At 27.9% G+C, this 11,492-nt stretch overlaps 1 protein-coding gene across 1 annotated transcript; it reads right to left on the bottom strand.

Annotated features, from left to right (window-relative positions):
• Positions 1–5,737: 5,737 nt before the first annotated feature.
• Positions 5,738–8,357, bottom strand: LOC112733436 (serine carboxypeptidase-like 31). Its single transcript, XM_025782382.3, has 7 exons — positions 7,973–8,357; positions 7,578–7,781; positions 7,386–7,478; positions 7,229–7,311; positions 6,880–7,155; positions 6,640–6,770; positions 5,738–6,206 (listed from the first exon to the last, which is right to left on the bottom strand). The coding sequence occupies exons 1-7, from the start codon at positions 8,301–8,303 to the stop codon at positions 5,855–5,857; spliced, it is 1,470 nt and encodes a 489-aa protein (XP_025638167.1). The 5' UTR covers positions 8,304–8,357; the 3' UTR covers positions 5,738–5,854.
• Positions 8,358–11,492: the final 3,135 nt, after the last annotated feature.

Genomic DNA, 11,492 nt, shown 5'->3' with positions numbered 1-11,492 from the left:
TGGAGCATCTAATTTCTCTTCTGTGTTTTCTATATGTATATATAATCAAAGCCACACGTGAAAAACCTATGAATAGTATTATAATATATATATTATTGTTTTTGCCTTTAATTTGTTTCAATTATTGGGGATAGATGCAACAATGGTAATGGTGATTTACCACCATTCTTTAGGATGAAAATTCTGGTAAGGTCGTAACCACCTTCCTCTTTTTGGCATTTATGACTTGAAGAAAAAGTGTGTACTGGGAAACAAAAAATAACGAAACACCGCCGATAAAGTTAGGCAGAAAATTTTGGCCTTTTACTTATCTCACTAAAACTAAATGGTGTCATTTAAGCATAACCATAAGGGTGTGTTGACATAGCCATAGTCCATGGAGGTGTGTTTCTATTTAAAAATATTGTAGGTATATTAAAATTAGCTATTATATATTTGTGTATAAAAATATTATTTAAATTATTTTAAATATATATTTTATATTTTAATATGTATTTTATACTAATGACTGATTTTAATATTCATCAGTTACGTTTTAATAATATAAAATTTTGAATTTTATTATTAGAAAATATTTATTAAAAAATATATTTGACTATACTTAAAAAGAAACTAATTTTTTCAATATATAACAGAGAGAAAGAGAATGAAAAAAAAAAGGTTTTTCCCCCTTATATAAAAATTATACTTTTTTGGTAGTTTTTTTTTTTTTATAAAATCTAAAATGCATCCTTGATTATCATGAATTAATTTTTCTCTATTTCATGAACAGAAAAGATTGAAATAGTTTTGTTTCTAACTTTCAAAGTAGTGCTCTTAAAAAGTTTCGATGTAATGTTTTTTTTTTTTAATATAAATTAGCTAGCTTTATAAGAGCGCATAATTTTTTCTTTATTATTTCAACTCTACATATTCATACTTAATTATCATTGCATGGGAAAGCATGACATACCTTATTTTCTAAAGGTCATAGTCTTAAAGTTGTTGAAACTTTGAAAGTATAAATAAATTCCAATGGCTCCACGAACTGGAGATGATCGAGATTACAAGTCTTAAGGAGAAAAGTAGTAAGTTCTAATTTGGTATTGACGTGGATTACTAAGTGAAAGTTATAATAGTATTATCATTTAATTTACAATAAAACTTACTCAAAATGGAAAAACAAGAGCTCAACTACAAGTCACAATGTTTTGAAAACTAATTAAATTAATTAAGGATAAGTGTTTATTTTAAAAGTATTTGTTGAAACAAATAACATTTTTAAATATGTTTTATATATCAATTTTTTGGTTGTTAATAAAATTTTAATATATTAAAGATAAGTATTAATAATACACACCTAAACAAAGATAACTATTTCTTTAGTTATATTTTAAAAGAATAATAATATTTTTAGATAAAAATAAAAAAATATTTTTATATAAAAATAATTATAAAATTTTCAATATAATATCTACCTTAACAAAACAATAACTTTTCTAGAATATTATTTGCGGCAGACTTTTCTCTAATTAAGGAGGTGTAATTTTTAATGAGTGTCATAATGATGTATATATTTTGATTGTATGTAAAGATTAGATAGTAGGATAAGCAGGCGACTTTTCAATATGAAATTTTGTTGTATTATGATTTCAGCTTTAGTCGATATAATGTATCGCCATAGCATTGGCTCCTAAGAAAAGCACCAAACTAAGTTGTCATAATTTCATTTATTCTTTTCCTGAAGCCTTTGATCTCTTTCTAATGTATCGCCAAGTTATTGGTTATATACAAAAGAAACCACTCCAATTGCGCTATGTATAATGCTACGGATTGGATCATCGATATTACACCTTTAATTAAATAATACAATATAACGCAGTATATAAATTGTCATGTTTGATAAAATAATTAAAAAAAAAAAAAGTATATATCACTACTCAAATTTACACCCACATAATTTCTAATAAGCCGAACGTGATGGGGGCCAGCATATCTGTTGATGAAAGGGCAATGAGACATTAACATAATGAATGTCATTATCATTTTTTATCAACATGTTACATCCCCATTTTCTCATTGACCTAGTTAGCTATGTATTATGAAGATTGCCACCAGAGAACCCCATTAAAAAAAAATAAAATCTGAATTTTGATTTTAATATATAAGTTTTCTGATGAATACAGTTACCAATTATGTTATATATATATGCTATTCGATCAGCAAGATATAGTGTATATATGCACTATGCAGGTCATCCATTCATATAGAACTAAACATGCAAAATTGAATCTTTGTTAAAAAAAAATACATGTAAAATATTTTTGAAAAGTAAGAAGTTCATCATAGAAATAACAAAATATAGAGCATATTTAGGATTTTGTAATTTTTTTTTTCACAATATTTCTTAATGCAACAGGATAAAGAGTAATTTCTCGTGAATTCGAGCTCTATTTAAGAGTTTACGGCTAGTCAATAGATTGTTACTTGTACAAGGCGATTAGTGAGCTAATCACTAAACCAATCCGATTTGATTTTTGTAAAACATACTGAGCAGCTAAGTATATGTTTACATAAGCTTAAGATTAATTAAGAAACAACAATAATAATAGTAACTAGCTGGTGGATTTTTCTTTTATTTTTGCTGTGTAACGTCAAGGATGAAATAAAGCAAAGAGAAGAATTTATATATGTAATAGTCGGTGATTATTTAATTTGGTCTCTGGTATAAAAGTCGGTGATGGAAAGGGATTAGGCGATTAGTAATGCATAATCCATGTCCATGATTTAGGCAGAAGAAGAATGGTGATAGTGAGTGCTGCCTCAGAAAGAGGTTGTCATGCTGATTTATGTTACCATCACTTTTAATTTTTCTTTATCATAATACTTCACATTAACTTCCTTGGACCCCTTTAATTACTATCTGCTTTCCATTTTTGAGAACCATTACAATTTTGCTTTCCAAGTGTCCTTTTCATTTCTAACCAGTTTAGGAATTCTTTTTATTTTCAACAATGTGATCATGAATATCATCAATTTGTTATCCTCCTCTCCTGATATTGACCCACTTAATTGATTCCCTCATTTTCACATCAAAATAATATTAATATTTAAAATCAAATGGTGCACAAATTTATGTAAATTCTACTTTATTTAGTGTAATAACACATGCATCTCTTTTACATAAAAAGTGCATTGTTTGGTAACTAACTCTTTTGGACTAATTGGACTGTGAGAAATCATAAGGGAGCAGTGTTCATTGAGCCCAATTTTCAAAAGGCCCATCATACTCATTTTTTTATGACTTTAATTTAAAGAGTGTGATATTGCCAACATGAAATAATTTAATATGTCAAATAACGAGCAAATTAATGAGGGTGTTGTTTAAGGCAATAATAAGTGCGTCTAGTTTTTCAGCTCAATTAAGGGTACTTTTATTTCACGTAACCTTTTAATTATCCCTTCAAAAAAATCTCATGTTTTAAGCTGGTTCAAGCTACAATATCAAAGAAGAAAGAAGAAAGATGAAAAATAAAAGTTGAGAGAGAAATTTAGGTCTTCTTATCTCCGAAAATTAGAGAGTGGTTAATAAGTTAACTAATAATTAATCAACTACAAACTAAATAATTAACAAATTAATTAATTTTTATTTTAATTAATACATGCTGAAATGATTAATTAATTATAATTCAGCCTATACTACTAATAGAAAATAAGTTAGGTGACACCTCTTTCACATGAATTATTTTTCAAAAAATATAATCTTTTTTCATATATTTCTTTTTGTACACTTTAAATTTAAGGGTGTATATAAGTCAGGTTGGATTAGACCTAGTTTAATTAGGTTTAAATTCGACTCAAATATTTTAACAAATTTGTTTTGATTCGATCCTAAATTAATCCAAAATGAATTAAATTAAATCGAGTTGATCCAATATAAAATTAGTACGTATAAATTTATGAATTTTATATAATAAATTAATAAAATTTTATTTTTACTAATTAAATTTAATAAAAATTATATCGTATTTATACTAAAATAAATTATTTTAAATTAAAATATTATATAACATAAAAATATTAATTAAAATAAAAATATAATATTTTATTATTAATTTTACTATAAAATATATATTTTAATTACAAAAGATAATTTCGGACTGAGGCAGTATTATTCGAACCAATAATAATATTGAGTAAAAATGACAAATTTAAATCAGATTAAATAGATGTGCATATTTCGGGTTAGATCAAATCTTGAACATTCCTATTTATTTTGATGGTATAAAAAAGGTAATAACTTCAATAATAATATCTTCACGTGAAGATAATATTATGAATAATGGGATAATTTGACACGTTTTACAATATTAATTTCATATAAAGATATTATTATTAGGTGTTTGTTACGGTATGATGATAAATTCATACGTACCGATACGTTTAAAATATGGACAAATAATAACAATTCACGTGGAATTTATTTTCCACATCAAGATTTAATTTTTATTTTTTTAAATATATATTATATCACCCTTTTAATTAAATAAAAATTAAAAAAATATTTTTTATTTAATTTATAAAAAGTCTTAAACATTTTTTTTATTTGATTAGACAAAAATATCCTTTTAAATTAACAAAATTTTAAAATTCAATTAATCCTAATTTTATAGTTTCAAATAATTTAAACAACAAAATAAAAACATATTAAAAAAATAAAAAATCAAAATTTCTTCATCTTCTCCAATTTCTCTAATCATACGTGCCTCCTCTAAGCAAAACATATCAAAGAAACAAAAAATCAATCGTTCTTCATCTTCTCCAATTACCCCTCTCAAGCAAAGTAGTAAAAATCCCAAACCAAAACCCTAAGTTCTTTGCCGCTGCCTGAATCACAAGCTTTATCATCACCTAAAGTGTTTGATCTAACATAGCCCCTCACATCTTGCATGTTTGATTTAAGAGCTGGTGTGGAGCTCAAATGCGACATGTGCCCAATCTCTTTAGAGGTAGAACCTTTGCTTGTATGGCCAATGTTGAGGCTTAATCGACGAAAAGGTGAAAAATTTCTTGACTTTTCAGGCATTACTTTCGGGTCTGATTCTGGTGAGGCTCATTTGTAAATGAAGTGGTGCCTATGGACGACGGCGGCAAAGAACCTAGGGTTTTGGTTTGGGATTTTTACTGCTTTGTTTTAGATGAGTAATTAGAGAAGATGAAAAACGATCGATTTTTTGTTTTTTTAATATGTTTTGCTTAGAGGGGGCACGAATGATTAGAGAAATTGAAGAAGACGAAGAAATTTTGATTTTTTTTTTAATATGTTTTTGTTTTGTTGTTTAAATTGTTTGAAACTATAAAATTAGGATTAATTGAATTTTAAAATTTTGTTAATTTAAAAAGATATTTTTGTCTAATCAAATAAAAGAAAGATATTTAAGACTTTTTATAAAATTAAATAAAAAATATTTATTTTTATTTTTACTTAATTAAAGGGGTGTATTAGTAAAAGTGGTGATATAATATATATTTAAAAAAACAAAAATTAAATGTTGATGTGAAAAATAAATTTCACGTGGATTGTTATTATTTGTCCATATTTTAAACGTATCGGTACGTATGAATTTATCATCGTACCATAGCAAACACCTATTATTATTATTATTATTATTATTATTATTATTATTATTATTATTATTGAAGTAGTTAGTTCTGATTGATCACTGATAATACTAAAAATAAAAAGTGTGCACTAAAATTTGACATATAATATTTGTGTTATTTTGAACGGATGGAATGTTATTATGTGATATGAGGAGGTAATAGAGGATGAGCGAAACAATAATAAAAGGAAAATGAAGCAATAATAATTGATTTATTTAGTAGAAGGAGGGGATTGTCCACGAAGGAAGGAAGAGAAGAAGGCGAGAGAGCTACTTGGTTTGAAACATGGAACAGCGTGGCCAGCTCCTCTGAAAGTAGCAAATGTTAGCCCTTCGTATTCTTCTACCCACCCACTCACCTCATTCTCATGGTACCATGGTCTCCATGCCTTTCTCACTCTCAATTCAAGAGAACTTAAGCTATACCTTGTTGACAGCACTGGCACTCTTCCATCTGTGTCTCCACTGTAAATCCATATCCTAAGTCCTCCTCCTGATATTAGCTTCCTGTATATTGGCACTACACTTGCCTTTGAATCTCCCCATCCATTGAATATATCATTGCTGCAATGGAATTTTCCACGCATCAAATTATGAGTCTTTTAAGTTAAACAAGTCTCTCTTAATTATATATATTTTAGGCTTTGTTTACAATAACAGAATGAAATATAGGACATAAAATTATGTTTGACAGATGAGATATGGATAAAGACATTGTGTTCATTCTAATAAGAATGACATAGATAGAGACACTAATAAAGAACACAACTTATTTTTTATTTTTTATTTTATTATTCTTGTTAATTTTTTATTATTATATATATATTTTTAATTTTTTTAGATAAAAAATAAAATAATAAATTAGATTTTCATAATTTGCTCTGATTTATCACCAAACAAAATATAAAAACACAAAATTTTATATTTCTATATTTTGTATCTTATTCTTAACGTCTTATCTTATCTGTTTTCAAAAACAAACAAAGCCTTTACTTACTTGCAAATACTCCAATTCTTGAGATTGTGGCCATCACCAGCATGTAGGGCCTTCTGAACATCGGGTCTATTATAATAAGCTCTAGCATAGTCATCCAAGCATGGGTCATAACCACCCATCATTCTAGGCATCTATCCACATAACATAACATATGTGTTACCTAGATCATTTTTCATTAGCAATAGATATAGACTCAATTGTAATTAGTTAGTGATTTGAACATATTCCAATTATATATACCATTGTTGTAGATGATGATGAGCGCGCCATGGAAGAGCGCGCTGTAGAGGCAAAGCAAGTAGAGGTGTAGAGGCTGTATATATCAATTTCTCTGTATTGTTTGAGGACTTCATCTACTGCTTCACTGCAATCTTGGTTACGCCATGGATCGCTGCTGTTGAAGTCACAACTTGTTTTTATTGTTTTGTGAGTCTCGTCTGATATGATTGCATGACTCCAAGCATAGTCTACTAGCCCTATCCAATCCTCAGCATCAGATGTTTCTGGATTTCCTAACTACAATAATAATTCATCATTCAAAACATGATCCATGGATATTTGAAATTAATTAATTAATTATTTATTATACCATAATGCCCTTGAGATTAATATGAAGGGAGGGGTCCTTGTTCCTATCATGGATGAGTTCAGCCAGCTCCGGCACATACTTGCCTGAAATTAGTTTAATTAATTAGTGGAAATGATTAATTAAGATGCAGGAATGAATGAATATATAGAATAAATACCTGCATAACTCTCCCCTGCTATGTAAAAAGTCCTTGTTCTATAGGATGGGAACTTGAGGAACCAGTTGTGGAGAAAAGTGTAAGCATCATTAGCTGTTACAAACAAGTTACAAATCAAAGATATGCATGCATGTTTTTGCATGTAACAAATCAAATAATATTAATTATGTTAAGTTTAAAGTAATAATGGACCTGTCATTTGATCACCCAATTGTTCATAATCACTAGTTGTGTTTGAGTAGGAAAAGCCAACTCCAACAGGAGATTCCAGGAATAACATGTTGGCTTCTTGGTTCCAAGACAAGTTATTAAATTCGAGTCCCTGCCCATCAGAGTCCACTAAAAATGGACCAATCTCTTGTGTTGCTCCATATCCCACAGAAGAACATCCAGGTCCTGCATGCAACAAATTCAATTAATTAAACACATCATTCATGATTCTCAGGTGCAGTCAACTTCACGTGAAGTTGATAGTTGAGAACCATTAGATAAAAATTTAGTCAAATTAATCAAATCATTTAAGGGCTCTCAGTTATCAACTTCACGTGAAGTCGACTGCACATGAGTTTCCAGCTATGATTAATTACCTCCATTAAGCCATAGGACCAAAGGCTTATCATCTGGGTTGGTAATGGCCTCAAAGAACCAGTAAAAGAGTGCTCTTCCATTGGTTTCATTGACAGTAACATAGCCAGCATAGTGCTCAAAATCCACAGCAGGCTGGCCAGGTAAGCCTCTCACAACATCACCATTATTATTATTATTATTGTTATTCATAATCGTTGTCACTTTTCTCTCATTCTCATGATGTCTAGAGGACACAATAACACCCCTTAAGCACAACACATAAAGTAAGAACATTATACTATACAAGCTTCTCAGCTTTAACTTTAACAATAATGTAACAACATTATCCATATTATTGTGTTGTGGTATTTTTTACTTAATTGGAAATTGGGTTGATGTGCAAAGAGAACTCAACATGCCTATTTATAATAATGAGTAGAGGGGGGAGGGTCCTACCTATCATGTACTTCCTTGCTTGTGCTTTCCACTATGCTTCATCATGGGTGGAAATTTCACATAACCAAAAAAAAAAAAAAACAACAGCTACCTAGGGATGACACAGATATCATACAACCCCACCTTTTCTTTTTTTTCTTAAATTTAAATTATTGAACCACTAACGTTTAAACATAATTAGTAAAGTTGAGTAATTCGACTTAACATGACTGTAGTTTAGTTATTATTTATTTTTTACGGTAATTATTAAATAAGACAAATTTGAGTTGAGTTTTTATTATCTCTCTAGCATTATTGTTTTATTCTTGAATTTAAAATATCATTAAGATATCTATCGATCATCTTAATTAATTGAACTTCTCCTTTTCTTGCTTCTTATTGGATGAAGATGGTATGTGACGTTTGTCATGGATTTTTAGGCAGCTTGTTACTAGAGGGAGCATATTGATGCATGGAGGCGAAACATATATGGTGGATGATTATATGGGTGGTTGAACTTGCAACATCATTAAATATGTGTATTCACATCAATGTTAGTAGTTATTTGAATTTCATGATAAATATTCGTGTTGAAACTTTATATTACATTCCAGTTCATGCAAAAATAAAGGTTTTAGAAGGAACACAATGCTTGTCCTTGTCTATCCAAATAGATTCCATAGATGGGAATTATTTCATATTAATTAGACTTTAATATAAGGTTTTATTTTCATACACTAAAAGTGCTACTTAGTGTTTGAGAAAAAGAAAAATTTAAAAGTAAAATAACAAAAATATTGATACTTTATTATTATAATATATATTTTAATTTCTTATTTTAACAAGAAAATGTATAAAAGGTTTGAAGAAAATAAAGTGATGGAATAGAACTTATAATAAGAGAGAATAAAAGGGGAAGAGAATAATCTTGGAGAAAATTTGAAAATCGTACTTCATCAATTGGATAGCATATCCAATATCTTTCTTTCTAGTTAACTTTTTTTATTATTATTATTATTCTGTATACTTTTTAATTTGGCAAACGATTCCATGATGTAAGAACATCAAATTATAATGGACAATTTTGGCCGACATGACTGATGAAGGAATTTTTGACTTAAGAGTTCCTACTAATTTAAGAATAGATTATGTTACACTTATTAGACAGAGGGCAATATTAACGATTAATTTCAAGGGTATACAACAAAATCATGTTTTGAGAGTAGGCGGTTTATTTAGTTTGTTGTTTATGTTTATGTTGAGGTGTTACATGCGGCATAGACAAAAGTTGTACCATACAATTCTATTCGAATTGCATGAATATATCCTAGGAAATTAAAGTGAAGGCATGATGAACAATATCCATAGCAGCCAAAAAGAAGTCTTATTGATTTTAATGAAAAGGTAGTGTTGTGAAGGCTTTATTTTATTCGGTCATTTCGGGAAGTCATATCGAAAAGACTATGTGTCACTATAGAAGATCGATCACATAGATAGCATGCATGATAATCAAACTTTATCTAATTTTTCTAAATATTGACCATATTCTTGCTGGTTGATAAATATCATATCATATAAGAAAAAATGCATTATGGTATATGTTCCAAAATGGTTGTATATTTATATATCTAACAAAATTAAAAGCTTAAATCTCTCAGGAATCTCATCATGACAAAATAGAAAGGTATGCTTTTTGTGGCGAACCTTGTGCGTTATGACTCTTAATTGAAACTTGGCGAACTCTTAAGTAGTAGTGGTGAGTGAGAAATAATATCAACTTGGTTATTGAAGAATGACTTGGATTGCATCATTGTATTATTAAGTAGTGTGTTCAATAATATCTTTTATTTTATTATTCTCTTTATCTGTATTATTTTCACTTTTTTAACTTCAAATAATTGGAATTTTTTTGAGTATCAGAAAATAGTTTCTGAATGAAAAAGAAAGCGAAGTGACTGCAAGAGTGGAAGCTAAGCTACTTTGGTAGTGAGTTATCTGATTTGAGGTATTTAGAACAATCTTACGTCAAGGTATTGATTCTTACTTCCTTATGAAATCAAGTAAGTGGGCAACTTATGACTTTTAGGTCTTCAAATTTAGATATGAGTTATGTTATGTATACACTAAAATCAGCCTATAAAATATGAAAAAGTACAGGGGACTAATATATTATCTATCAATTTATTATCAATAATAATTAATTATTATATTTTAAATACATGTATAAAAAGATACATTCAGAAAATACATCTATAAAGATACTTCTATTAAACACATCTATAAAAAAATATTTTTATTAGACACATCTACAAAGACACTTCCATTAAATACCGTTATAAATTAAAGTTGGCAGAAGTTGGCAAAAATGCTGTTGGTAACATAGCGAATTTTTTTACCAAAGATAGGAGACTCAAACCCGCGACTTTTTAATTGAGTATGGGGAGAGTATGCCATTTGAGCTATACCTCATTCGCTAATATAAATACACATTGAAAATAAATTAAACCACATATATATTTATACATAATATATTAGTAACTGATTTTAGTGTATAAATAGCATTTTTGATAATATATAAACAATAATATATAATACGGTGAATATTAATACAATGCTCTTTGAACTTTAAATCTTAAATCTTATATTTTGAATCTTAAATATTAAACATTAAAATTTAAATTTTAAATTATAAATTTTAATCGAAATAATCGATATAAAATATAATAAATAAAGAGCCAAAATTTATTTAATTAACAAAAAATACAGTTTTTTATTATTTAATAAAGAGTATTTAAAGATGAACTCTCCTATATATAATGAGAGTTACATCAAAATTTAAAAGTGATAAAATAGAATTATATACAATTCAATAATTTAAATGCTAAAAAAATATATTTTTCTTCATATATAAACATGAAAAGGCACCATAAAATTAAAGAAAGGGCACTCAACTAAGCACGCATTTGTTGGCCAATAGATATCCACCTATAGCAACAGTAAATTCATTTATTTCTTTAATTTTAACATTATTTTATATTTTGATCCATTCAGCACCACGCAGGCTCTGAACCTCTCATCTATGTTCTTATTCTTCATTATATTATT

Source organism: Arachis hypogaea, chromosome 13, assembly GCF_003086295.3.
Source record: "Arachis hypogaea cultivar Tifrunner chromosome 13, arahy.Tifrunner.gnm2.J5K5, whole genome shotgun sequence".
Taxonomy (NCBI): Eukaryota; Viridiplantae; Streptophyta; class Magnoliopsida; order Fabales; family Fabaceae; genus Arachis; species Arachis hypogaea.
Note: the sequence above shows the minus strand (reverse complement) of the source record. Positions and strands in the feature narration are given on the sequence as shown.

What these genes read in the sequence shown, in the direction of transcription:
- LOC112733436 (XM_025782382.3), bottom strand. Translation starts at nt 8,303, where the DNA reads ATGGATAATGTTGTTACATTATTGTTAAAGTTAAAGCTGAGAAGCTTG. An exon ending in AGCAGGGGAGAGTTATGCAG is followed by an intron (nt 7,312 to 7,385) that starts GTATTTATTCTA and finishes AACTAATTTCAG; the next exon opens with GCAAGTATGTGCCGGAGCTG. An exon ending in AAGAATTGGAGTATTTGCAA is followed by an intron (nt 6,207 to 6,639) that starts GTAAGTAAAGGC and finishes ATTCCATTGCAG; the next exon opens with CAATGATATATTCAATGGAT.